At 39.7% G+C, this 27,522-nt stretch overlaps 4 protein-coding genes across 6 annotated transcripts; 2 read left to right on the top strand and 2 right to left on the bottom strand.

Annotated features, from left to right (window-relative positions):
• Positions 1-24: 24 nt before the first annotated feature.
• LOC143423525 (peptidyl-tRNA hydrolase 2, mitochondrial) lies at positions 25-862 on the bottom strand. 2 transcript variants are annotated; one of them, XM_076894908.1, is made up of 3 exons: positions 723-862; positions 538-597; positions 25-426 (listed from the first exon to the last, which is right to left on the bottom strand). In XM_076894908.1, exon 3 carries the CDS (start codon positions 407-409, stop codon positions 62-64), a length of 348 nt encoding a protein of 115 aa, XP_076751023.1. In that variant the 5' UTR covers positions 410-426; positions 538-597; positions 723-862; the 3' UTR covers positions 25-61. The 2 variants fall into 2 exon arrangements, with proteins under 2 accessions (XP_076751023.1, XP_076751024.1); XM_076894909.1 differs by having other exon boundaries at positions 697-761.
• A 2,890-nt stretch (positions 863-3,752) lies between these two features.
• LOC143423873 (glycerol kinase 3) lies at positions 3,753-10,607 on the top strand. The gene is made up of 11 exons (XM_076895495.1): positions 3,753-4,027; positions 7,449-7,528; positions 7,695-7,953; positions 8,088-8,305; positions 8,437-8,649; positions 8,721-8,831; positions 8,908-9,164; positions 9,270-9,475; positions 9,549-9,692; positions 9,760-9,846; positions 9,987-10,607. Exons 1-11 carry the CDS (start codon positions 3,850-3,852, stop codon positions 10,082-10,084), a joined length of 1,851 nt encoding a protein of 616 aa, XP_076751610.1. The 5' UTR covers positions 3,753-3,849; the 3' UTR covers positions 10,085-10,607.
• Positions 10,608-10,864: 257 nt separating this feature from the next.
• Cbl (E3 ubiquitin-protein ligase CBL) lies at positions 10,865-27,422 on the top strand. Of its 2 annotated transcripts, none has more exons than XM_076895493.1 (8): positions 10,865-11,723; positions 21,204-21,350; positions 21,422-21,694; positions 21,772-21,991; positions 22,082-22,246; positions 24,931-25,210; positions 25,405-25,809; positions 26,251-27,422. In XM_076895493.1, the coding sequence occupies exons 1-8, from the start codon at positions 11,158-11,160 to the stop codon at positions 26,271-26,273; spliced, it is 2,079 nt and encodes a 692-aa protein (XP_076751608.1). In that variant the 5' UTR covers positions 10,865-11,157; the 3' UTR covers positions 26,274-27,422. The 2 variants fall into 2 exon arrangements, with proteins under 2 accessions (XP_076751608.1, XP_076751606.1); XM_076895491.1 differs by having other exon boundaries at positions 10,866-11,723; positions 25,405-26,004.
• On the bottom strand, positions 18,285-20,985 carry Gtpx1 (glutathione peroxidase-like 1). The gene is made up of 5 exons (XM_076895494.1): positions 20,858-20,985; positions 18,985-19,087; positions 18,809-18,918; positions 18,651-18,742; positions 18,285-18,575 (listed from the first exon to the last, which is right to left on the bottom strand). The coding sequence occupies exons 2-5, from the start codon at positions 19,071-19,073 to the stop codon at positions 18,360-18,362; spliced, it is 507 nt and encodes a 168-aa protein (XP_076751609.1). The 5' UTR covers positions 19,074-19,087; positions 20,858-20,985; the 3' UTR covers positions 18,285-18,359.
• Positions 27,423-27,522: the final 100 nt, after the last annotated feature.

Genomic DNA, 27,522 nt, shown 5'->3' with positions numbered 1-27,522 from the left:
CATCAACAATGTTCATGCCCATTTACAAAATTTGTTTCATACAATTTAATACTACCAGACTTTATAATAATTTCAAATGTAATGTGAGGTCATCTATTACTTTCTTCGGACCTGGTCCAATTCCAAGTACTGACGTTGTACCAGGTGTCAATTGGGTTTTACCTGCATCTTTTATTATAGAAACGATTAGTCCAGCTTTGCGAGCACTACGAGCTAATGTCATTAATTGACTTTCAGTTGATACTTTTAACACAACTTTAGGTTGACCTTGCAATAACCAAGATTCGTAGATCGGTTGGTACGTTGTATTAATAGACACTTGACGACAACACTCCACTGCAGCATGAGCACATTGAGCGGCAGCTTTTCCCTTTCCCATTGATATATCCGATCTTACAATCAAGACCATTTTATAATATTCACTTCCTGAATATTTTATGGGATGAATAAATAAACGTTTTATATAGTCTACTACCGACATGTTTATTTACTTAAATGCGATTTCTCTCTATTTCTTTGGTATTCGTCCATACACACTTTGAACTTTTTTACTTGCTCTCGACACCTTCTCCAGTCTTGAGTTTCTGCTATACACTCCTGAAAATATAGTGTGGAACGTTACAATTTATTATATATTACGTGCATTATTATTATATATTATATAATTTTACAATTAGTCTTATAAAAGGTTAATACTTGAACTTGATAATGAAGTTCCATACAGCCAGTCTTCTTTAACATTACTTCGACAGGATCCGTAATATGATGTTGTTGTGCAGTTAAATTGGGAATCATCTTAAACTTAAGTCATAGATTTATTATAGTAAATAGTTTAGAGGTTACTTTCCGCATACATACGAACCACGGCACTGCCATTAAACGTATAACGTCAGTATGGTTGTAGCAAACATAAAAATCAATGTCTAATTTTGTGCCGATGGATATCGAATGAAATGATTTCTTAGAATGATAATTTATATTTTTTTTTACATAAGGAATCGATATATTTACTTTAATTTACATTAATATAAATACTTTAGATAATATAAAATAAGTTTAAGGTAAAAGACACCCCGATAACACAACTTTGTCACAGTAAGAGCACTGTGATGTTAATTGATTCCATAGTCATCTACGTCTGCACTCGTTGATGGTTCTGATGTCACGCGATTATAAATAATATTAATAAATGTCTTGTCGGGACGTATATTTCAATAGTTTTATTGTAATGTATTTTATATTTCCCGCTTTAGAGGTAAGAGAGAGAAAGATGTATAAGAAAGCTACAAGAAAGAGTGAGACAGATGTTACCGACCCTACTCTAGAATCCCTGGCGCCATCTCTGTGAAAAGTGCTCAAACTGGTCGCACATCATTATCGACAGCGAAGTAAACTACTCAAGAACTACTGGCGCCATCTCTGCGGAAAGTAGTGGAACTAATGCTTGACCAGTTTCAGCGTTCCTCAAAGAGATGGCGTTAGTAGTTCCTGAGTAGTTTACCGTGATACGCTGGTGCTTTTTGAAGTGGTATGCGATTTGCTGTGTTGTTGGTATATTTGTCCAAACGCGGAGCTATGTCTATTATCAATCATTTATTTTCATATTGATTTCTACATAAACATGAAATATCTGTTTAAAATAAGAATAGTACAAATTTGAAGATTAAGACGATAGAATCATTACAAATGATGTAAAATTTAATTGAAAAACCGCATCACGTAATCGAGTTAGGAGAAGCGTCGTGTAAGGCGCTAGTTTCGACAAATGGCTGCCCGCGTCTCTGAGTTCTCCAGCAGACGACAAGTCATGGCGTAATAGAGTCAAAAATATGACAAATAGTATGTTCGATCGCATGTATCGCCAGTATTGTGTTCTTTAATCTGTATTCTTATTTATCCACCAGTCCAGTATGCGTCAGTCTGAAAAAAGTGCCTATGATCTTCTACTTAAGTACTGATCGTAACTATGTCCACAGTAGGGCGTTAAGTGTTTATCTGCCGGTCGTCGAGTGCAACATTTTCGTAAGTATTTAGTGCGTTCTTTCTATCGCGACATTTCAAACGGCTCGCGTTTCCTTAAAAACATGACAATCGGTCGAGAGAAACTGTCTAATAAAGATATTTCATTTATAATTCCTGTCTTTTCTTCATCGTTGCGATTCACGAAGGTGACATAACAATCCTATAATTCAATAGCACGTGGATGATGCACCTTGAATACGGATGAATTGAAAATCAGTGTCACTATATTTCGTTCGCTTATAAATTTCTTTCGTCTAGAATTTATTCGTGAAAATTCAATTATGTAACGTGGAAAATTGACTTTGTTTCATACATAAATAGTGTAGTCGAATATGTTAAACTACAGATACCAAGTATAAGTGTTGACAGATAAGGTCGTGAATACTTCAATTCGTACAGGTTATTTTAATTATACTGCAATTAATGAGGTACTAGTAGGGAAGAATTATTAAGACAGCTATTGCATATTGTAAGTAAATGTACATGTATTTGTTTCGTTCGTTTAAATATTGTTTGAGAAGGATTTATTTTTAAGTACAGCAGAACATATTTTATATTTTCGCGCCAAGTGATACAGCGACATCTGAGGGCTAGTAGTGGAAGGTTTAGTTAGTTCTGGGTTGGCCGTTAGGTGGTGACCAACGCTTACCGTGTTTCTCGCAAGTACTCGATCGTGTGTGCGATTCGTATATAAAAGAGAGCCGTGGCATACTATTTCGGGTAGTCTGATGCTTCCCGGGAAAAACCAGCGCATTATGCGGCCTATTTACAGACCACATCATGTCCGGTACATCACGTACAAGCAATACCGCGTCGTCATCGAAAATCGTTTGTTTACTTTGTAAAACTTTGACTGTGGAAGTGACTTTGACTATCTTTTTTGTGTTTGTTGTATCATATTATTTTTATAATTACAGCACTTTTCGTTGTACTTCCCACAGCATAAGTTAATAGATATACACCAACTTTTTATCATTATTATAGGCACATATAACTAATATTTGTTGTAATAAATCTCGATACGGCGAAGGTGGATTTGTACCTTGATTTTAAAGTTCATTTTTTACGCCGACGCAAATGCAAATGCATGTTATTTATTGACAATTCAATTATCATCGTTACAAAGTTCAATTTTAGTTGTATCGTGAATGGAAAACGTTTAACGAGTCCTTGCGCGTTGAAGTAACGGTTTTTAATAAGATTCACTTCAACGTGTTAATTATCACGGCGAATATGCTTATCAAGTTATTCCTTTATTTTTACGCATAACGACAATAAGAATTAGTCGATAATAATTTTCGCTTTGGTTTCCAACAAGGCTTTGGAAAGCAAGGTGATTTCACATAGACGATTAACAAGGATACGAATAGTAACGGGACAGGTTACGATCCGTGTTGGCCTTGCGGGAATATTATAAGAAAATGCGGGAGATAATATTATAGACGGATAATTTTAGAGCATCACCGACGGTTATGACCACGTCAGGCAGACGACAGGCAACTCGAGCGAGACGTGGACAAATATGAAACGGTATGCAATCGGTTCGCGGTAAGACGAAGCGGGAGGTAAGGAAAATGGTCGGTAAGAAAGCAAAAGCACCGGCGATACTCGCGCATTCTCTCGGCCGAAGCGTGTTCGATACCTCGCGAGCGCGTGTCAATAAAGTCCGCCAGAATTCGGATGAACGTCCTACGCTGGTTGCTATTTTCCTTTTTCCAGCTGGAGGATCACTCTGATCGCACCAAGTCTAGTCGTCGAGCGTGTTCGTCCGTGTCGCGGGATTTCGCGCGCCTACTGCAGTTACTACGGAATTATTGATCGGGGATCATGGAAGAGGACAACGTGGAAGGGAGCGTGAAGAAGAATAAGGACCTAGAAGAGGACGAAGAAATGGAGCAGGACAAGGTTGGAACGTTTGAGGACGATCCCAGCTTCCCGGAGTTGGTGCGTACGCAAACCGGTCGGAAAACGAGTATCTTCAGGTATTACTCGTTTAAGGAGAAAGGTGAGTGGGATATCGATACTCCCTCGATAAATGCTTCATGTCGAAAGAGTTGTACGATTGTTGAGCGCCGATCATTCTGAAGAACCATCCAAGGCAAGTTATTTAATTGAAGATTATTGGTATTACTCTTCTTTCAATTTACATTAAACACATAGGAATGTTCACTTTTGCACGAAATTCTGCTTATCGGAGATATCTAATCATCGACGTTCGAGCAAATATCAACCTTTGGTCGATATTGACTGTGATCTAGCAATAAATAAAAGTATCTTTATAACTTCGTTAGTCGAAAGATTGGGAATTGGAGTTTATCGAAGAGGACAAGGAAAGGTGTGCACGTGTACTTTTAGACGTTCGTGTGATGCGTTAGCGATCCAGCCAGAAATAAAAGAGCACGGCATTCCGATCAAGATAGTTCCTGTATTCTAAATTAATTTGGGAGATAATTGTGAGTAAAGGTTAACACATGTTGGACGCGTAGCACGTGTACGCGTACGCTCGTAACTTACCCGTTTGATAAGAAAGTTTTCAATGTAAGTTTACAAACTCGGTATGTCTTTCAACCTGACAATGTTATTCTAAAGGTTTTGCATTCGAAATAGCGTTAGTTTGGCGTCACGTATGTGCGACGTCAGGTGGTGCATAATGCATTGCATGAAGTATCACGAGATCGATGTCCTCGTGTCTTATACACGTTCCATTGCCAAACAGTGTGAGAAACTATGCACATATATACATATACCTACTGATTCATCCTGAAGGTAAACGTAACCGGACCGATCGTTCCAAGGATCGCGTGGATCGTAGTGGTTTTCTAATACACCCTAAAAATAGGCTGAATGTATTCTGTAACATCTGTATCTTTTTGGCAAGATAGAAGTACTCGTTAAGTAACAGCAATACTGACTCACGTGTTGTATCTTTCCGTACGTCGCTGTACTACCAATCACTCGGAAGTGTATTTTCATTCATTTATTTTCACACGTATGACATTCTCAAAAGTAATAACGATAAATTCCCCAAGTTCGCTTTCACGCGCCAGCGTGCAATTTTTCATTTATTTTTCGTTGGCAGAGACCTACAATCGGTAGCGTAATTCGGTCGAAAGGTGCAGTCTCGGACAGCGAAGGGCAAGAATGCAGGTGAGTGCTGTGGGGCAGATGACGCAATTCCGCTTAGACGCTCGAGGGAAACTCCTTTGTTCGACGTGTAGATACTGTCGCTCGATAATGACGCATCGCCACTGTAAATACGGACGAGCCTCTCAGGTCGGCCAATCCGGCCCGTTCTTCCCATGCATAACGTCACGATGCGTTGCGAGTCGAAAGACGTCACACGATACGAACCGCGCGCATAGGCGCGCGCCATCGCGTGTCCTCTATTGCACGTGCAGCAGAGGCTGCAGAGCCGTGATGGCTCCGTGTCCCGTAAAACGGAGTACCCCGCGGGAAAATCGGGAGATCCACTCCTCCCGTTTCAACGCCTGACACGGTTTACTTTGGGATTTCGTGTCATAACGGAAGAAAAATTGGGGCTGCAATTTAAACCTTAGTTAGTCCTGACAGTCATTTTTTTTAGAAGCATCGAATGAGAAAAGTATGAATCAGAGAGTAAGTTTGTAGTTGTATTTATGGATTTGGTACAGCTATGGATATACATGGATTTGAAGGTACACGTTCGATTGCGTTGTGCCAAGGAAATCATTGACGCTGGGTTATATAAGCACGATTAAAAAGTGGATAAATCCGAAGAAAAATTCGTATACACGCTTACTTATCAATCGTTGTATTATCTCGTTCCTATAACGTGTATTTATAAATATGTTTTTACTATCCGCTGTGACGTCGTAAACGCTACGCTTCCCTTGATATCATTGCAACTACGCAACTATATTTAGCACGCTTAATAGAAAGTTTACGCGAAAGAAGAACAATTCGTCGTGTTAAATTAAGCTGCAAATTTCAATTGTTCTAATGCCAGGGGATCGTTCTGAAAAAGAGTCGTCTTTGTGTGCCGATGCAAAAAAATGGAGTTACCTGATGTTCCCTCGGAAGAATTACATAATGTCAACAGTATTTATGGTGCTGGTAATACGAGATGTTTTCACGATACGTAGGAAGTCATCGTTTGCATAATTTCCGCGTAACCGATGTTCCAGTCAAGTTTTATGCAGCTACGTAAAATCGTATTTCTTTCTGCAACGTGCTTGCACATTAATAAAACGTGTGTCGTAAGAAAATCACGTTTCTGGAATAATTCCACGCTCATCCTAGCAGCAATAAACGCCTTTCGCGGGAAGAGGGGCATTTTACTGATAGCCAGGAATATTACGTTCTTAAGGAAAGAAACTTAGAATGACGAGATAATCGTTCGCCAGTTTTAAACTCGTACGTGAAAAGAACTGTACTGCGTGTAAGGTCCCAGCAGCACCGGATGTCATTTCAGGCCAAAGGTTTCGTTCGCTTGGTGTCGACTTGGTGCGTTGACAACCCCGTTCCGTGCACACATATTCGTCGACATTTGTCCATCGAGGCATGTATCAATGTTCCGTAATGCGTATTTACTTATCTTGAATTTCGCAAAGCGGCGAGCGGACTAAAAGTAGGAGACGCGGATAGTGTGAGCCTCCAGCATAATCGAATCGTGTCTCTCCCGCCTTCGGTCTATGAATTTGCTCTGTTCCGTTTAAAAAAAGTCAGCACGAATCTGTCGCGGTTATTCCCGCTCTTTCATACGTCGCGAAACACGGCGTGAAATTCCAGCTGAACATCTTTTTTCGTTACAACGTCGAGCAGGAAAAAGTAGTGGAATCGTTGGCTTTGCGAAGTACCGCGCTAGTGAAGTAGTTTAAGAGGCACTACTTTGACTGTTCTAATTATTATTCCTAACTAATCGGCATTCAGAACTATTGTGACTTATTTTGCACCAAGTTAGTGTCAGGTTAGTAAAAAAAATTCTTATCGCCAAGTACCCTGCTCCAAAAATTCAGGTTTTGTGCGAACTCGAGGAAAACCGCGACTTTCCAGTTCGATTACAATTGTAAAGTGTTTTGGGTAAGGAAAATTTTACGAATTTATTCTCTTGCGAACCATTTGTCTGCCCCATCTCTAATCTCTCCATTATCGCTTCAACTTACACGCGGGTCATCGAAGAACTTGATACAGTATGATAATGAAACGTATCATACATTGTGTCAGCAACACTCCTCTCGCACAATAGCAATGCGACAGGATATTATAATTGTTGAACTTATCTCGATGGTTGGACGTAAGGTTGCCCCGATAAAACTGCATGGTGTTTCATTTTCGCAAGTACAGCGCCCATTTCTTTATCTTTACCGTTGAAAGCTGTGTTTATCGGATTTTGCAACCATTGTATTATACAATATTAAACGAATTAAAAGATTGTGCTTATCTTTCAGATATAATGCCAAGCTCGTCTAAGAAGCCGGGAGCCCTTATCGGAGCAATTGATGTTGGCACGCGGACCGTTCGTTTTGTGGTGAGATATTGCTGTGATCCAGCGCACCCTTGCTCGTCGGTTGATTCCATTTATATTACTATGAACATTTAGGATTCTGTAACTAGAATCGTTGACGTCAATGATTTAGAACGCACGCCTCTCGAGGGCGACAACCGATGAAACGTAACATTTAATTGTACCGTAGGTGTTCAATGCGAAACATACAACTGATGTGGCGTCTCATCAAATCGACGTGGAGCAAACGAGCCCGCAGGAAGGCTGGATGGAGCAGGACCCAAAGGAGATCCTGTTCGCCGTTAAGGCATGCATCAAAGATGTTACCAAGAAGCTCGATACGCTCGGCTTGAATGTGGATGACATAATAACGATCGGCATTACGAATCAAAGGGAAACTACTATCGTGTGGGATGCAATTACTGGTGAACCATTATATAACGCGATAGGTGTGTTATGATAACAGTAATTCAGTTGAACAAACATTCAATTTGTAACCAATACGCTCGTTAGTTCAGGTTAGGTGAAAGATTCGTTGGAAATTGGTACTGTCAAAAATGTCAATGTATGTTTGGTGTTTCAGTATGGTCCGACATAAGAGCGTATTCAATTGTTGATCAGATTGTAGCGAAATTTCCGGATCAAAGTAAAAATCATATCAAACCGTTATGCGGCTTACCAGTGAGCCCGTACTTTTCGGCGCTGAAAATACGCTGGCTGAAGGATAACATACCCGCGGTTAGAAAAGCGATACGCGATAGGCGATGCAAAGTGGGTACCATGGACACGTGGATTGTTTGGGTACGTCAGTTCGGTGTGTCTCAGCTTAGAACTTGTCTAGGATATGCAAACAATTGTTATGCCTTACAGCAAGAGGAATGATAGATGATGAACATTCAAGATCCAGAGAATTCATTGAAAAATGGTTACAGAACTTAACGGGTGGCAAAGACGGTGGATTATATATCACTGACGTAACGAACGCGTCGAGGACCATGTTAATGAACATAGAAACCCTCTCATGGGATCCCACCTTATGCAGATATTTCGACATTCCTATGCAAATATTGCCAGAGATCAGGAGCAGCTCCGAAATTTATGGCGATATCACGATTGGCCCGTTAAAGGGCATCCCTATATCTGGTGTAAGTAATGTATCTTATTCAAATAGGCTTCAATTGATCGTCAGACGCGTAACCTTTTTTTTTGCCCTCAGATTTTAGGGAACCAGCAGTCTGCGTTAGTTGGACAAAACTGTTTGAAGAAGGGACAAGCGAAAAATACGTATAGGAGTGGATGCTTTCTGCTCTGTAATACAGGAACAACGGTACGCAGTATAGAGCAAAAAATGATCATTTACTTGTACATATATGAGTGTATGAATTGCTATCTGAACTTTTCAGCGAGTGTATTCTTCTCATGGATTAGTTACAACGGTGGCATATCAATTAGGTCCAAATAATCCGGCAGTTTATGCGCTGGAGGGTTCAGTTGCGGTAGCAGGTGCCGCTATTAAATGGCTACGAGACAATATGAAACTCATAAAAGACGTTCGTGAAAGTGAACATTTAGCTCAAAGCGTGTTCAGTACTGGTGACGTGTATTTCGTCCCAGCTTTTACGGGGTTGTATGCTCCATATTGGAGGAAAGACGCGAGAGGGCGAGTATTACTTTGATCTATAATTGTTTTGCGCCTCTAGAATATCGATACAAGTTATCTCTTCATCTATACCGAAGGTTCGTTAAAGGAAAATGATTTTTACAGAATTATTTGTGGTCTTACTTCATTCACCACAAAGCAGCATATAATAAGAGCATCGCTGGAAGCCGTTTGCTTTCAAACGCGAGATATTTTAGAAGCTATGTACAAAGATTGTGGTTTTCCATTGACTAAGCTGAAAACGGATGGAATAATGTCGACTAATAACGTTCTTATGCAGCTCCAAGCAGATCTTTGCGGCACGCCAGTATGTAAGTGTACTTTGTCGAATAATCTGTAAAGGATAAGTAGATGTACATGTTTAATACTCGCATACATTGGCAGTTAGGTCAACGATGCCGGACATCACGGCGTTAGGCGCTGCAATGGTTGCAGGGCACGCGGAAGGTATAGATATTTGGGAATTAGAAGGTGAAGACATAGAGACAGTGCCGGCTGATACGTTTTTGCCAACAACAACGCCAGAAGGTAAAAAATGTTCAAGCTCGGTAATATTCTTATCCTCTTTATATGAAATTGTTGTATTGCTTTGCAGAAAGGGACGCTAGATATAAAAAATGGAAAATGGCAGTTGAAAGGAGTTTAGGATGGGCTGCAGTAAAGAAATCTGATCAAATGACAGGTAAAGTTAAAAGTACACGGCAAATACTTCGTTTTGAAGTTGGTTTTAAGTTGGTTTTAATAAATTAAATTTCTAATATTTAATTCCTTGGACATTCTCCAAGAAAATGATAATCTGAATACTTTTTTTTAATATTCCAGATGAAAGATATTATATACTGGCCTCAATCCCTGCAAGCTGGTTCTTATTAACAAGTTTTGTCTTACTGCGAATAAGTTATTATTTTGAAAATCGGTGACAGCACCTTTACAATAATATTATTACAGTGAACGATTGATTAGATATTACAAATGCAGATAGGAGCAAAATCCTGCCAAGTTTAAATTATCAATAGTAATAACAGGTTACAGAACAAAAATAGTACAAGATATTGCTTTGAGTCATTAGGACGACTTATACTTTCGAACTTGTCAAGCGACATTAAAATAGCAAACAGAATGAAGCGCGACAAAGGAAATAGCATTGGATTATCGATTCCCAAAGGGGAAATATTTAAAAAAAGAAAGTATTAGAAACAATGCACACGTACAACTTAAAATATGCATTCATTCGCTACATTTTATCGATCGTTGGTACAAGATAACGTGGTATTTCGTGGATGTCAAGCTCATAGATCACAAGACTACAGTTTTGTATAATTTATTAGAATCATAAATGTTTATAATATTTTAAGGGTATACGATTAATTAAGTCACTATAGTTTAACCTATTCTCGTTAATTCTTTTATATTCTTAATTTATTTTGTAATATCAACCAAAATCTTACATGTTAAAACCATTGTATTATAAAAAAGCAGATATGGAAATACACGTTTGTCTTGTTTTATCGGTGCACGTTTTCTCAATTGTAGATATTTAAACAAAATGTATGTAGCGAAGAAAGAAAAAGGAAAGGCAAAAGAGTTCGCATTTGAAGAGGAAAGACTGGAAGAAGATTCAAATAAACCGCGCTACGAGAGCGCCACGAAGCGTCACGCGGACGCCAATGGAACTACGATTAACGAGCTACGGGCACGCTTGGTCGTGTCAGTGTCGATTCGTTGTGGGTATTCGGTGTTGTCAGTACGGAGTAGAAAGACTAGGATGCGGTATCGTACAACGTTATGGTACATCTCGTGGCCGCGACTTCGTGAGAAAGTCGTCGAGGTAGCGAACGCGTCCCGTTGAGAGAAATGCCGTATACCGAATCACGCGAGTGCAGGGTAGGCTAACCTAAAGCTAAGGTGTCGGTGGTTTTCTCGAAGGTGAAGTGTAAAAGTGCGCGGGACTCGCATCGAACGCGAGCACCAAGGAATCCCGGTGTCGTGGGATATGCACGCACCCGTCAAGATGTCGTCGGGAGGACATAGCAGTCGTACACGAGCCGTGCACATAGGTTCGATCTTCCAGAAGCTTCATGGTCGCTTCGCCGACCCTATGACACTGCCGAAACTGTCGACCGACAAGCGAATGCTGGATAAGACCTGGAAGCTTATGGACAAGGTGGTCAAGTTGTGTCAACATCAGAGGATGAATCTGAAAAATTCGCCACCGTTCATTCTGGATATCCTGCCGGACACGTATCAACGATTAAGACTGATCTATAGTAAATACGAGGACAGGATGCAGGTGTTACATAGTAACGAACACTTTTGCGTGTTCATCAACAATCTTATGAGAAAGTGTAAGCAAGCGATCAAGTTGTTTAAGGAGGGCAAGGAGAAGATGTTCGACGAGACCTCGCATTATCGTAGAAATTTGACCAAGCTTAGTCTCGTGTTTAGTCACATGCTGTCCGAATTGAAGGCCATCTTTCCGAACGGCGTTTTCGCTGGACACAAGTTCCGTATCACTAAGGCGGATGCGGCCGAATTCTGGAAAGAAAGCTTTGGAATCAGGTGCGTACCGTTTCCTGAATATCTATACGCTTTAATTTCATTCCCCCGTTTCGTTCCAGTCGTGTAAACAGGTTACCTGTCCCACCGCGTGTGTTTTCGGCACTGACGTGCGTAAAAACGAATAATAAACGCGCGCTCTGCGGCTCGCACGTGCGCACACCTAACCTAAAAACAACTCTGCGTCTCATTGATATTGACATTAGCATCGTGCACCGAAAACCGGGGACGTGTCGGCTCGTGTGCAGCTGACGCCGTTCGTGAATTGTATGTGTATTCTACCGGCACCGGAAGTGTACTCTTTTTTCTCTTTTTACGTGCGAAGTGGAGTCATTTCTTTCGCACGATCCCGATTCGTAAAAAGTATTTTTTTCTACTGTTGTTTTTATGCTATCGTAACAGTGTGTCACGTTAGCACACGTTCTGTTTATTACTGCAGTGAGTAATTATATGCTAAGTAATGTGGACACGGAAGTAGTCCAAGTTCTGTCAATGATAACGTCATGTACGTGAAGCAATGCAGATTCAAAGGACGTTATCGTTTTTTGTTTATTTCTTTAGGTGATCGAAGAAAGCCGACTCGAACTTTGTGTTCCCAATCCGAGATATCGGCGGTTTTAAGCGACGAAACGAAAACTACGGTCCGTTGATTTCGTTTGAAATGTCGAGTAGGAATTACCGCTGTATTAGCAAAACTGCTTCCGGTGTAATCGAAATTCCATTTATACTCGGTTGCGGAGCGTCGAACCGTGTAAATTGTCAAGATAAACCGTTATTGTTCATTGATTGCAGCTGAAAGATATCGCCTAAGAAGAAACAGAGTGAAATGAAAGGAAATTCGTAAACAATGATTCGAAATCTAGAGATATCGCGACAGAAGATAAGAAGAAAAAAAAGGAGTAATGGAAAGAGAAAGAGGGAGAGTGGGAGTGGGGAGTTTAAAGGCAAGGAAGTTGGTGGAGTAGCGTATCGACTGGTTAGATCCGTTTCCTGGTTACTATTCTTGGGGGCTGGTGGTTTAGTATCGTTTTACAAAACTCACTCACTCACTCTCTCTCCCTCTCTCTTGCTGGTACATCTACTTTTACTGGAATACATCATAACGCGGTATCGAGAGGCGCGCGCGGTGCGTTCTGGGCTACGTGCCGCGTAGCGATTTATCAGCCGGTATAAATAAACGGCCAGCAGTTCGAGCCAATTCATGAATGACTGACTGCACCGTGTCGCGAGAGATCGTCACGATTTGTCGGGACACGAGACTTGTGGACGGGATAGCCTTTCGACACACGCGTTCTCCGCACGTCCGTTGCCTGCATAGATTTTGCATACATATCAAGATGTTACACGTACACAGTTATTTCGTTTCTTCTCTCCCATAGTATAAATATTTAACACGTGGCAATGTGTACTTATTGTTCTATGCTTACTCATATATAATAGTACGAATTTGTAGCTTGCAACATGCGATAGGTACTCGGGTAGCAGGTGCTGCAAGTACATTTGTGATCGTACTTGGTTATGATTTTATTCATTCAGTATTTAGTAAGTCGAGTCTGAAATATAAAAAGATACACGAAACCAGAGAATACTGTCGTGGCTGTATTGTACGACTACGTACAATCCAACAAGGTTTTATTGTACTTTAAACTGGTTTCTTGATTTATATTACATAGAGAAGAACACGAAGATACAGGTACACGAAAAGTACAAGACGAAAAATGTACTTTACGTGTAATCTAGCACCACTGTATTATTCTACCGTGAAATTCTCCTGACGGTGAAATTAGAATATATACGTGGCTGAAAATAGAATAAGCTTCCTGGGAAACGATAAAACATTAATACTTTATGCGGCTGGGAAATCGGTTAAATTAAACATCACCAGGGGAAGAGAGAGAAAGAGAGAGAAGGAGAAGGAGAAAGAGAAATTCCGGTCGTTGCTTGTATATACCACTTCCGCTCGTCTCTCGGGGCAATTTCTCGAAATCGTTTCCATCGTCTGCTCTTTTTCGTTTCTCTCTCTCCGCAAACCGTACAAGGAGTCCACGGGCGTTTTCCAAGAACCCTAACAGCTATTCGAGTGGTTTTATCGGGGAACCATTCCTGTTTCGAACGTAGGATGCGGGCGATTGTAGCGTGATTAAAATGCGGCGAGCCGACTCGATTACGTCGATGCGCGAACTTTCAGTTTCCGGTCAAATGATCCGCGGACATCCGGTGGCCACCGGTGTTACGCGTGTACGATCGTCAGCACTGCTCTTTAACCCTTTTATTATGCTGTTTTCGTACAAATCGATACAGATTTAAGTCGTGTTATAATAAACCACAAGATACAATCTATGTAAATGCGAATGAAACTGAATCCGATTTTTAGCAAACGGTCGTTTAAATCTTTAACGACTCCATATACGGCCCTCAGCAGTAAAAGGGTTAATGGAAGATATTCCTTCGCGTGATTCCTCTGATACAATACACGATATAATTCGACACCGATAAGATAAACGCGTACCATGATTTATCGCGGAGGAAACAATATTTATCGTTATTACGCTACGTAATATATCTTGGAAAAATATCGGTATCTTGGTATTTTTAGTCGACCTTCCCGACGTTACGCGCACTGCGTTCAAAGAAAGCAATTAGCGTAGGAAATCATACGGGGCGTTTCGAAAGCCACGATATAACGCGGCAAAGAATTTTTCGAGGAAAGTAAGTAAGAATAAGAGCGTGTATAACCCACGTGCTTTCGAAATCAGTATCGAGGATCCATTCAGTTGGCTCGTACAAAATTGCCAATCATGAATGACCGCGTTATCCGATCTTGCTTTTAGCAATTGAAGTATTGTGCGGAGACTATTTTTAATAGATATTCCTCTAAAAGCGACGCGATAACAATTGAGTGGCACGATAACAGACGGGTCGAATGTACTACGTGGATTTATTACTTGTAATATCTATAATCCACTCCTCTATTCTCTTTTCGTTCGCCCAAATCCAGGCAACGAACTACTTACTTCACATTGAAACGCGCGCACCACATCACCTTTATCGTAACGTCATTTCGTAACCAGCGATGGTATCGTAAATCGAACGAGTTGGAATCCGTGTTTCGTGTATGAATGCGCGCTCGCCTCGCTAATGGATGTTTTCAGTGATGAGTGTACCGGAAACGGTGGCAAGGGGTGAGCTTTTATCGAAAAGGAGACCGAACTCATCTATCCGAGAGCCAGGGACAGAGAAAAAGAGAGGAGAGGCGACACGATAGTAGCGGAGCCGTGGTACCGGTGTATATAAGTTGCGAAGGATCGTACTTTGTGCCGGCGCGAACCGGGGGCCAGAGAATCTTCTCTCTTTCGCTCTTCCACCGCGATGTCTACGTATAACGATATCCGGATGTGGGTTGGGAAAGCAGCACGAGGAAAAAAAAAAGAAAATAAAGTGGTGAGGCAGAATGGAATTCAACGAGGTTGCACATTCCGGTTTCTTGTCTCCTACGATTATTTCATTAACGTGTCTCCGGCTTCCCTTCTTCCTACCCGGTGAAAATAATTGAACGCGAACCTCTCTGCTCTTCGGGGGACAGAGTGGGCAACGTTCACAGGGCCACTGTTGCGTATCATATTTTACATCGCGTCGGTCTGCCAAACGTTTCGATAGAGGCACAGAGGGGAAAGGGGCTGAATCACCGAATTACTACATCCGGCCTAAAACTAGAAAGAGAAAGAGTGGACGGTGGTGAGAGGGAGAGAGAGAGAGGAGGAGGGACGTAGTTATAATTTAATCCATGCTTCGTTGTAACAATCAATGTATTTGGAATTCCGTTGCAACGAGCCCCGATGCAGGCATGCTTTTGTTTATTCCCGAGATATCGGGTATCGAGTGTACGGTAGCTCTGGTGTCACGGAAACATGGCCATCGACGTGGATGCAATATGTCGCGTTTGTGCGCCTGGATCGACGATTGGCATTACGGTGCCGATATCCAGACCCTGAAAGGTCTCCTTCGTGAGTACAGGATTCGATCGAATCAACGAAAGGAAATAATATACCGGTATCATCGTACGTGCACTTTCGAGGATTGAAAGGATGCTCCTGTTCTATGAAATTTTCAACCGTGATGAAGAATTTCTCTCGGGTATTTCGCGTAACAGCTCACGACTCCGATAGTTCCAGAGTTTAATTCTGGTCGATGTTCAGGGATTTCTACCCGCGTTGATAGATGCGTATCAGTTGTCCGTGTCTGAAGAGTTACGTTGAAAGAGGCCCATGTTCCCTCCTCCCTTTTCGCAGCCGGCCAGTTAAGCTCGCATCCGGACGTGAGCCGAAGCGGAAGGAAGGGGACGTGACGTCGCGATTAAAGCGAATTAAACGGAGCAAACTGTACGAATCGGTGTGGCCGTGCGCGCGCGGACCGGTTCGTTCTCTCGTGGCTGGAATTTTTCCCCGATTCTTCGCAAATCTGCATCCGTGTTGGTTAATTCGCTTGGGGGCTTGTTAGCCACGATCGAGGAACATTTTTACCTGTTTAAAAGAAGCGAGTTGGAATTTTCAGGCGATCGTTTCACCAGAAAAAAGAGAGGGAGAGCCCCAATTTTCTCAAATTCTGTACGATAGTTCATTAGATTGAAAATTTTCGACCGATTATGTATTTTTGGTTAAACGAGACACTATTAATTTACTAATTGTTTAAAGATCGTCCCGTATTAGGAGTTAAAGATTAAAGCGATAGCCGAGGCTTCGCGTAGGGATTCTCTAACGATGAAAAGCGTCTGGAAAGTTAGTTTTCACGTCACTCGAGTGCAAAGGAGCGTGTGAACACATGGGACGTGGGTTCTGCGTGTCGTTAAAGGCACCTTTGTCGAGTGACGGCTATGGTGTTCGATATAATACCGATAATACGGTTAATGCAGGCGTCTATCGTCAAGGGAATTGGCTTGTGTGGATTTACACGAGCGTACAGAACCTTTGAAACGAGCGGGGCATCCTTGAAACAAGCCATTCCGGCCGTTCCACTGACATTTTCCATGGGTATATTTTCGCTGTGCGTTGCGTAATCGCATTTAACCATCGATGGTTAGAAACCTTGCCACGTGAACCGTGTGCGAAAGGTAAAATTAAAAGCGCGCGTCGCAGGTTCCGGGTTCAGCCCGAACCGATCGTTTGCATTCGATACCGCTTACGTAGAGCTGTTTCTTTTACATCTAACTGTAAAATTTGCCACTCCGTTCATTCAGAGAGCGTACCGCCGAGTCGAATGGGATCGATGAAGTCTGGCGGTTGTTAGACGTACCTACGTTCCATCTTAGTTCTCTGACGTTGTCGAGTATGATGTATCGTTACCAATATTTCGCATTGTAATCGATTCGATATCGAATAGTGGTTACACAAGTCGGGAACGTCACGTAGAAGACGAGAAGTGGACAGGTCGGAAAAGCAGCGATCTATGAATGGAGACGAGCCACGGATCAGTCGGCAAGCAAGGACGACTAATTATAGCGTTAGTATCTCCGAGCTTCGTTTTGTACGTTAGCCACGCACCGTATATACATACATGCGTGTGCATACAGATATATACCATTCAATTCCGAGATGGTACTCCTGCAATAGAGGACGTGACCCAGTTTTATGGTGACGTAAAGCGGCTCAGGATTGAAATTCAGGAAGGACAGGCGACTCCACAAATCGTTGCTCCCTCTCTTCCTCTCTCTCTCTTCTACTTATTTCACTTCTTCGCTATCCTGTTGCACGAATCGGTTGGACGCGTGCTTTCGAAATATAAATTTTAAATGTACCGTCAGAGAAGAAAGGAGAGAAGAAAGAGAAAAGGGGGAGAGAACGAGTCGAGTATTCGCCTTTCATCCTTGACCCGCTCATGGGACGCGATACCTTGCAATTATGTCATCGCGTTGTTCGGATATGCCTGGGATACATCGACCTATTTTTATGAGCAAAGAACGGCGAATTAATTTAAGCCGTGGAGGATCGGTTTTTGGTCAGGTTGAAGGAGACGATCGAACGGGGCCCGATCGATGATCAAATAAAAGGTACTAATAGCGCTAAAAATAGACAAGGTCAGGAACGAATGTAAATTGTCATGACGTAGCGCGAAACTTACATAGACGTATACGCATATTCGCCGTCAGAAAAAAATGATAAGTTACAGGACGTCCGTGGAATTTGTAATCGTCCTTCGCTTTTGAACGGGTCGCATGGTTAAAATGCAAGATCGTTTAAACGAATCAATGTTGTACTCGAAGAATTTTAACGGGTTGCCTTTGGTTGACTCTCTTAATCTTCAGTTTCCTTTATTATCTTTCATACACAAACAATTTAGTAAGGAAAAAATTAGTTTCATTCGTCGATGTAAAATTGAAAAAAGAAGCAGGATTCATTGGTAACTAAAAAAGTTGTGATGCTTTTCGAAGTTAGTTTTCGAAGATAACTAAACATAGTACTCGGTTAAATAAAAGCTATCTGCCTAAACTCTATATATAAAACGTATAATGTCTTATGTGCATTTTACTTGAACAATAGGAATGATGTCCAATGAATGCACTGCTCTCAAAGATACTAGTCGAGTATACAGGTTACTATTAGTGCAAATCTTTGCATACAACGTTAAACAATAATAGAAAGATACTTAAAAGTATTTCTCGAGGTTCTTTTTCAATTTACTGGGTTCCACATTCGGGCTGTGACGTTCCACAACTTTGCCATCCTTGTTCACGATGAATTTGGTAAAGTTCCACTTTATGAAGTCCCCTAGAATTCCTCCTTGTTCTTTCTTCAGATATTTCCATAACGGGTGTGCGTTTTCGCCATTCACGTCGATCTTTTCGAACAGATCAAATTTCACCTAAAACAACATTCAAACCATACGATCAGTAAAAGTTATAAAATTAGAATGTAATTTTCAAAAGGTTTGGTATACATTGTGCCGATCAGCGAAGCTGCATATCTCGTTGCTGTCTCCGGGTTCTTGTTTATTGAACTGATTGCAGGGAAAAGCCAGAATTCGTAAACCTGCAAACGTATTAATTTTCCAATAATTCTAGAAAATAAGTACGGTATAATACTCGTATATCTTACCTTTGGACTCGGCGTACTCGTCGTACAATTCGTTCAATTCTTTATAATTTGTTGCGGTAAGACCGCATTTTGATGCCACATTTACGATTAAACAAACATGCCCTTGGTACCTGTAAACATATTAATATCACTATAATCGTGTTCTGAATATTCATTGACATTTAAGTGTTACTTACTTTTCCAGAGGAACGTCATCACCTTTGATGGATTTAGCAGTGAAATCGTAAATTGATTTCGCTTCCTTGTAATTATCGTTTCCACTCATGGTTGCTGCCACAACTGAAACCAATAAATGCGTTTCAAATATCTTAACGATTTACAAATTCTGGGGGAGGATGTAGTGTGCATGAATAATTTAGCTAGTTTAACATATTAAAAGCAAATAAAAGATATTAGGTACCATACGTAACGTATAAAATGTCCGTTTAAACTTATGTGTCTATAGTCTGGAACGATGTACGAAATCCTTTAATTAACGCTCACATTCTGTACAAAATGTGTGAATTAATATATAGCGTCACGTAAGTTACCTCTTAGTCATTCGACTCATATGATCATTCAAATAACAGATATTTCGGTTAATTGAAAATGAAGATGCATTTATTTTAACCGGAGAGGACAGACATTTTATAATGTATTATAATTGAATGCAAAAAAGACATTAAAACACTTATTATTAAATTGAGGAGAAGCTTAAAAAAACATTAGCCGAGCATAATCATTACCTAGTATCGCTAATGACTGTACGCAATACTGTCCGAAAACATTTACTTCTCAAATAATTGTTTACACCGTTTTTGATACAATTATCCTATAAAAGCTAGATAAGTGCCGCGTTAATCTGGCACTAACCTCGCTCACATAACGATTACTCGCAACTTCTTAACTTATTAATGTATGACACAGCATAGGTTCAATTGCCATTAATGCGTGTCCGTATAATATCGATTATGTGATAAAACCCTACTTCAAACACGATGTTTCCAAGTATCTTTTTCTTTGCTTTTATCATTTTTATAATAATTTTACTCTGGGTAAGACAAATAACGATACCGATATGACGAAAAATTGATTAGGAAAATTGCTATCTAGCCACAATATCTTTATGGTACTCTTATGTGATACTATCGCGTGTCGTGCTATATTACAAATATTTAGTAACTGTGATACGTGAGACGCATGTCGGTTTGGTTGCGGCACGTTGTAAGATGAGTTTCCGCATACGTGAAAGGCGCGTCCTTTATATTATTTTAAATAAGATCAACTCTCTTTCAGGTTAATGAAATGGAATTACTTAAAGATTAATGGCAAGCCATTATTACGTGCATCGAAAGCTTACTATGTACACTCTTGTAAAGTTGCAACAGATGATATGATATCTTGCTACGCGAGTCTAAAAACTTCCATGCAACTGTTAGTAATCAAGATTCCACTTCGGCTTTTGTAATAAGTGTCTTAATTGAATTTTCACACTACATTTCATTCTCATAGCAGTAATGACGGGGAGGGAGGTGGCAGACTTGTAGAATTACGTGCCTGAAAAACTTTTTATAACATGGGTAAAGCCCACCGGTAGCAGCAGTTTTAAAAAACGCATTCTTCGTTAGGTAAAGTACGTGCCGGGCAAAAGTACACGATCGTGTTCCTGAAATCGCCAGTGTAAACACAAGGTTTCGTGTAAGCAGTGTTTACATAAATACTTTATATCTTAGAGAAACGTAAGATAATCATTGCAAGTAATAGTTTCCTTTATATTTGACGAGGATTATTTCTCATTATCGATATCATATTTTGAAGCGACGTACATGAAATACAGCAATGAATTGGCTGGTTTTTAAAATATTCGGTTCTGGTGGGAATCGATTGCCATCTGGCGTCTACGACGCAAATCTCACGGTATTACAGCTATCAAACTGCATGTGCCATCCGATATTCATTACGCTAAATCATTCCGACGTTTGATTTCATATTCTTTTTTACACGTACAATGAAAAAGTCTACGAATGATATTTTATAATATGCTTGTGAAAGAAATCGATGAAATCTTACCAACGATATATTTGTCGAATGACGCAGAGAAAGCGAGAAATACAACCGCACTGTAGAAGCTCAGAGTTTGCACTGGCGTGCCGGTGTGAACATACTAGAATTTATTGACTCTTATACCGTGGTGTATGTTGGTACCTGTGTGTTGAGACGTTGGCGATTTTGTTGCAATTGCAGAATGACATCGTCAATTTATATTTTGAAAATTATTTGTCCATTCAGTATCCTGTTTAATGTTATACAAATGATATATTTTGTAAATAATGTAATATCATACAAATGTTAGGTTATATTCATATTACTGTATTCCTGTCATTTTTACTTATAAACAATTGTAACCTTTTTTCAGTACGTTGGTTCCATGGAAAGTATTCAAAGATAAATTAAATGAAGTTCATCCAATTAGTTCTGGATTACAAGCGATGGCATTAAAGTCCACTATAGATCTCACGTGCAATGATTATATTTCTAACTTTGAATTTGATGTATTTACAAGGTAAGTCTATGACATGGAAAATGACTATTAGCAAACTGAATGGAGAAGGACAAGTTTATTTATCGTTATAGGTTATTCCAACCATGGTCTACGCTTCTGCGTAACTGGAAAATTCTGGCTGTGACACATCCTGGATACGTAGCTTTCCTTACTTACGATGAAGTGAAAGCACGTTTGCAAAAGTATTGTAGCACTAGACCTGGAAGTTATGTATTCAGACTAAGTTGCACAAGGTTAGGGCAATGGGCTATTGGTTATGTCACATCAGATGGAGATATTCTTCAAACGATACCGCACAATAAAAGTCTTTGTCAAGCGCTACTAGATGGATATAGAGAAGGATTGTAAGCATATTATCTTGATATAAATAAAAACTATTCTATCACGCTAGCAAGAATCCTGAGACGTACTTTGTTTTTAGTTATTTATATCCAGATGGACGTAATATAAATCCAGACTTAACGTGGGCAGTTCAACCGACACCAGAGGAACATATAAAAGTTACAGCAGAACAATACGAATTGTATTGTGAAATGGGTAGCACATTCCAGTTATGTAAAATTTGTGCAGAGAACGACAAAGATGTAAGGATAGAACCTTGCGGACACCTTCTTTGCACTCCATGTCTTACAGCTTGGCAGGTAACTATACTTAGCTTACACGTATATATATTCCGAATTCCTTTTCGTGGTAACCATTTTGTTACATTAGCCATTAAATTATCTTTATAGGATTCTGAGGGACAGGGTTGTCCATTTTGTCGAGCTGAAATTAAGGGAACTGAACAAATAGTAATTGATCCGTTTGATCCACGAAGAACACATCGACCGGGAACACAATCAGCATCCGTTAGTAACGCATCGACCCCAACACGGGATCTTGACCCGGACACCGAGGTATCCGACTAGGAGTAGCACCTACCCCTCATTATATTAAATGTGCTCTATGTATAACAACTTCCCAGCAAAACACGCCTCTTTTTTAAAGAATGCTTTCATGCATTTCATTGTGAGATCTCGAGTTTGTACGATTATCATGTCATATCATTTATCGTATTATCATCAGACGTGTTACCTCTCTTGCGAGGTACGTAAGTTTACAAAAGATGATGAACTTACTAAAGTTAATATTTTGGAGAGTAAATAATGTAAAAAGGGACCAACTTTTTTGTCTCTGTACGGGCTTTATTTGAATCATTTTTTTTCTTTTCTTTCTTTTTTTTTCTTTGCATTTCTCAATGTATATAAGCGCGAATAGAGCGACACGTGGAATAACTCTGAGGAAGTTTAAATTTATGAACGATTAATATCGAATGTTTCTTGCAGTTCACATGTTTACTTAAACTAACATGTATTTTTAAATTACTTGTTTGTACGTATCACAATTAGTGAAAAATCTTCCGGTTTATGGAGACCCTAAGGTAGGTTGCTTTTTTGCATTACAAAGTCGAGGGCTTATTGTACAAGTCATCGTTTGTGTTTCATTACTACCAAGCGTTCGCATTCACGAATCCATATGCTCGTAAAGTGAAACATTATTGAACACATACATTAGTTGCGTTGTACTTGTTGTGCAACCATATACTTTAAATAATGAAACTTGCATTTAACTCACGAGAGATAGATAATGTTTAGAGATAATATTGTAGTCGGTCCCCATATCAGACTTATAATTATAATTACATACAGATCGCTTTTTGTACAATAGAGTAAAGTTTTTCGCTCGTGGCCAATCAAGATACCAATCATATTTTAAATGCATGTGCCAATGTATAGCTGGCAGCGTCTTCTTTGTGGTGTATGCAACACTTGAAGTTAAAATGCTTCATCTCCATATACAGCTGCATTATTTATCAGATAGGAAATTTATATCGTTAAATTGATATTCTTTTAGAAGAATAGTAATTTATTCATAAATTTGCGTTGAGCCCTCAAGAATTTGTTGCTGTAAACAAAATTTATTTTATAGGAAATCGATTTAATACTTTTCGTTTTATATTTTATTCTAAAAGAACTTGAAATCATTTTAACTAATTCGTATTTTACTAATAAGTATATCGCATTACGGTCACGAATATAAGCATTGATATGGGAAAACTGTAGAACGAAAGGAAATGATAATTTTGATAATACGCAGAAAAAAGGCAGATAAAACGAAGTGATCTTCCGACGGAAGTAACGTAGCCTTACATCGAGCAACAGAAGTGCTATGGATGTGGCCTATGGACGAATGATCGTTCCATCGCTCTTGTATTTTATTAGAATTAATTACGTACCTGTTGGCGATAGAAACAATGTAATAACTTGCGACATCTTTACCAGGGAACAGATGTTATTATTTTCTTTACTTTAGAATATTTATTATTTATTCTCCGTTCACGCATAAAACGAATTTTAAGAAGTTATATACCAATGGTTGTATGGTAGCACTTCATGCCGAATTTCGATGCTGTGGTATATACGTATCTTTGCTTTTCATTTCTCATTAAACTGATACCGAAGATCCTGTATGCATCAATGCATGCAAGAGCAATTAAGAAATCGTACTCATCCCCACGAATAGAAATTATATTTTCTTAACATTAACAAATTGGCAAATTGATGAATTAGAAAGGGGAGAAGTAATTTTTTAAGCGTAGTATTACATACATCTACATCTAATACAAGGTCTACTATATCTTGCACTAGAAACTCGAAACTGAAGAATAGTTTTTTTTACTGCGTTCACGTGTAGCCATTAGCGTAATTTGTACAATGAATAGTGCTGCTAATTGATCAATCTTTTAGATCCATTCATGCTGCGCGTATTCAGCAGTGAAGAAAAGGTCTAAAATAAATAATTCATATACATTACAAATTATAGCGTACGTTTTTTCCTAGTTATTGTAAGGTATTAGGCATTTGAAAGATATGATCTTTCCTTTTTGTTTTCTCGTTTACTGTCTCTTTTTCTTTTTTTATATATATATAATTATGTATTATTATTACATACACATTGAATTACTTCTACATATTGTGTGCAACGCATCCCTTTTGCTGGATTTTAATTTTTACACCTGCTGAATCATTGTTCCAGCAACAGGGAACTATTGACAAACGAACTAAGGTGTTATATCTTTATATCGTTCGCATGATCGTTTTATCTTTATTTCATAACGTTATCTACTGGGTCCATTGCTCTGCCCGCTGCATGATCGAAAATTAATCGGTAATGTATATAGCTGAAGGAAATGTGTTTTAATCCACTGAATGCAGGTAAGTGAACAAATGCATTATGGCCCTTCGCTTTATACCTGCTTTGTAATTATGCTCGTTCTTAATTGTGATGTTTTTTCGCATACAGGTTTTTTGTCGCATTCCTCTCATTTACGAACTCGTTAATCAAACAAAAAGAAATTGTTTCTTTAATATTCTCTAACAAACAATTATTTACTACTTAACATTAGTGTCCTCTGAACGCGTTCACGCATTCCCTTGCATCGAGTAACAATAAACGACACTACTTGATCAGAATAAAATAGATGCTCTTTCTGTTAAATACATATATTAACGTCCCTCTTTTCTTGCTCTCGATGTTTTAGGAAATCATGGATTTGTGTAATGGACACTGCGGATTCATATGCGACGATTCCGATGAAGAAGAAGATTCTAGTCCAACAAACTCGCCAAGTTCAACGCGGAGAATCGTGCCAAGTCCACCGTTACCTCCTCGACGGCCCTCCCCATCACCCACGCCGAACAATCACTCTAGAAACGGTCGTCTCCTAACTGTTCCAAAAGAAAATGCTCCACCACCACCGTCGTCATCGGCCGTGAATCCAACGTTCAACTCTTACACCGACAATCAACAAAACAATAACCGTAAGCAATGGGAAATAAAATAAATTGCAAGAGGAGACAATTTTTGCCCTTTTTAGAAATTGAACGTGCTTATTTCACGTGGATTAAGCCGTCACGCGGACGACTTAATTAATTATCGATTCATATAATCTCCTTACACTCTCTACGGCAATTGAATCATTCGTAATGCTAACAGTTTGATTTGTTTTATACAGTTAACTCTGAAGCTGGATACGACATGCTCCATCGCGCATCCTCGCCGTCTCCGATACCACCGATTCCTCCGGTACCATTTGCGGTGACCAGAAGCCACATGCGTCGCTCGCAAGGGAATCACGTAACCACGTCGCAACCGCAGCCACCGCCAACGTTACCTGAAAAACCTAGCCGTGCCAGTGGTGTATCATCAACGATGACCAGTCAGATCGCGTCTAGCAATAACGTGCCACCGGTACCGCCACCGTTGTCGGTACCACGACCACCGAAAGCAACCAGCAAAGAGCACAACAGGCAGGATCATCATTACGAGAACACGATCGTGATACCTGGTACGAGACAGCACGTCGTGAAGAACATTAATCTGGAAGCGAATACGGCTCGATTGTCCGCCCTGATGAGAGGTAAGGACGATCCCACCGGGTCCTCTAAGCAAGAATCCGCGGCATATGAGAACGTGAACGTCGAGCACATTTCCAAGCTGACGGCTCTCGGATTCGCGCAAGACGCTGTGATTAGAGCGCTCGGTATTACTAGGAACGATCTTGAAATGGCTTGCGACATACTGCACGAATTTGCCACGAAATCGTCTTGACCAGGTATGCGCAAAATGCAAACCTAAAAGAAAAAAGAAGATTATATCGAGTTATCCATGCACATACATTAAGTGGGAGCTTTAAATGAAGGCTACCTCATTAGTTCGTAATTCTGTTGAAAGAAGAAGATTAGTATATATTACCATTCAGTGAATTTCATAGGGAAGAGAAGATAATATTCTTTTTTACGGATAGAAATTTACAGCTAGTCACATCGATTTAGTCTCTTCTTTTCTCTTTTTGTTCCAGGGCCGAATACCGAGGGCTCGTAACTGGCTCTACTTGCCGCACTTTTGATGAACATTATGCGCAGAAACGTGTAGGACTTCCTGTCGCTGATCGTTGGGGAAATTCAATCATTTTCCCGGAAGCGTAGATGTTCTCGTACAATTCGAGCAATACACACCTGCCGAGAGTCGACAAGCAGAGATTTCTTGTTCAGTTAATCGGCAATATCCTCTTGATCCGTTTTGTACGCGATATGCGTAATTACAATTTTAGCCCTGTCACATGATCGAATAATTTTCATGAAAAATGCTTCAAGATATACCAGTGTACTGTTTTCTTTCTTTTTTTTTTTTTTTTTTTTTTAACGTACACGCAAATGCATAGAATACAACAGATACAAATAAAAGAAGACTGCTTAAAACTACAAGAAGGAACAACAAATGTTATAAATGTAAGTAAGAAAGAGAGAGGGAAAGAGAGAGAAAGAGAGAGAGAGAGAGAGAGAGAGAGAGAGAGAGAGAGAGAAAGAGAAAGAGTTGAACTTTATGAGAATAGTTCGCGAATGCCGAGTACAAAATATCGTTCGATTTCTCCGATCGGTGCGGGCAAGAATAGATACCACTACCATCTTTTCCAAAAGTAATTCTTCATCTTTCGTCTAGGGTAATTACATTTTTCAATCTACTTAAGACAAGAATTTAAATATGCGTTTTTAACGAGAAAACTCGCATGCAATTACACGATTGTACAGTGGCCAAATTTATCGTTAGCAATTTAAACAATTTTCCCTTTTTTATAAATACATATATATCCCCCTTCCTCGTCGTTTGTTCTCTGGGAAAAGGAGTATTCGGGTTAGATTTTTACGAAATATTTCAAATAATACCTCTTACACATAGAAAGCAGTTTAATCACGAACGAATCGTAATCGCTTTTATTCGATGCAAGAGAGGGAGAGAGTGTATGTTCCGAATTTTTCACGTGCTACATAGAATTGATATTGTTGTACGAAATGCGCGCAGCGGTTAGCGTTATTTATCGAATGTGATACTTATGTTTTAATAATCCTTGACTGCACTGAAACCCCCCGTTGATGCATGAGAAGTGAAACTTGTTAATCGATATTTAACTACGTTTAGAGAGAAATGTGTAAAAGAAACAAATATCAAACAAAGCAATTTACTTTAAAGTAATTTTCTGTAATTCTAGTTTCAACTGATTTACGGAACATTAGGAATAAAAAAATATAATAGTAATTATAAAAATTCCTCCTCTAAAATAATTTAGCTTGCA

Source organism: Xylocopa sonorina, chromosome 5 (genome assembly GCF_050948175.1).
Source record: "Xylocopa sonorina isolate GNS202 chromosome 5, iyXylSono1_principal, whole genome shotgun sequence".
Taxonomy (NCBI): domain Eukaryota; kingdom Metazoa; phylum Arthropoda; class Insecta; order Hymenoptera; family Apidae; genus Xylocopa; species Xylocopa sonorina.
The sequence above is the reverse complement of the archived record's forward strand: the minus strand, read 5'-3'. Positions and strand labels throughout refer to the sequence as shown.

Bases quoted from the DNA above. Each gene is read 5' to 3' on its own strand.
- LOC143423525 (XM_076894908.1), bottom strand. From the start codon at position 409: ATGGTCTTGATTGTAAGATCGGATATATCAATGGGAAAGGGAAAAGCT.
- LOC143423873 (XM_076895495.1), top strand. From the start codon at position 3,850: ATGGAAGAGGACAACGTGGAAGGGAGCGTGAAGAAGAATAAGGACCTA. The intron at 4,028-7,448 runs GTGAGTGGGATA...CTTATCTTTCAG, and splicing joins TTACTCGTTTAAGGAGAAAG to ATATAATGCCAAGCTCGTCT. The intron at 9,476-9,548 runs GTAAGTGTACTT...ATACATTGGCAG, and splicing joins TCTTTGCGGCACGCCAGTAT to TTAGGTCAACGATGCCGGAC.
- Cbl (XM_076895491.1), top strand. From the start codon at position 11,158: ATGCACGCACCCGTCAAGATGTCGTCGGGAGGACATAGCAGTCGTACA. The intron at 22,247-24,930 runs GTATCCGACTAG...TCGATGTTTTAG, and splicing joins ATCTTGACCCGGACACCGAG to GAAATCATGGATTTGTGTAA. The intron at 25,211-25,404 runs GTAAGCAATGGG...TGTTTTATACAG, and splicing joins CAATCAACAAAACAATAACC to TTAACTCTGAAGCTGGATAC.
- Gtpx1 (XM_076895494.1), bottom strand. From the start codon at position 19,073: ATGAGTGGAAACGATAATTACAAGGAAGCGAAATCAATTTACGATTTC. The intron at 18,919-18,984 runs GTAAGTAACACT...ATATGTTTACAG, and splicing joins GATGACGTTCCTCTGGAAAA to GTACCAAGGGCATGTTTGTT. The intron at 18,576-18,650 runs GTATACCAAACC...ATGTTGTTTTAG, and splicing joins GCTTCGCTGATCGGCACAAT to GTGAAATTTGATCTGTTCGA.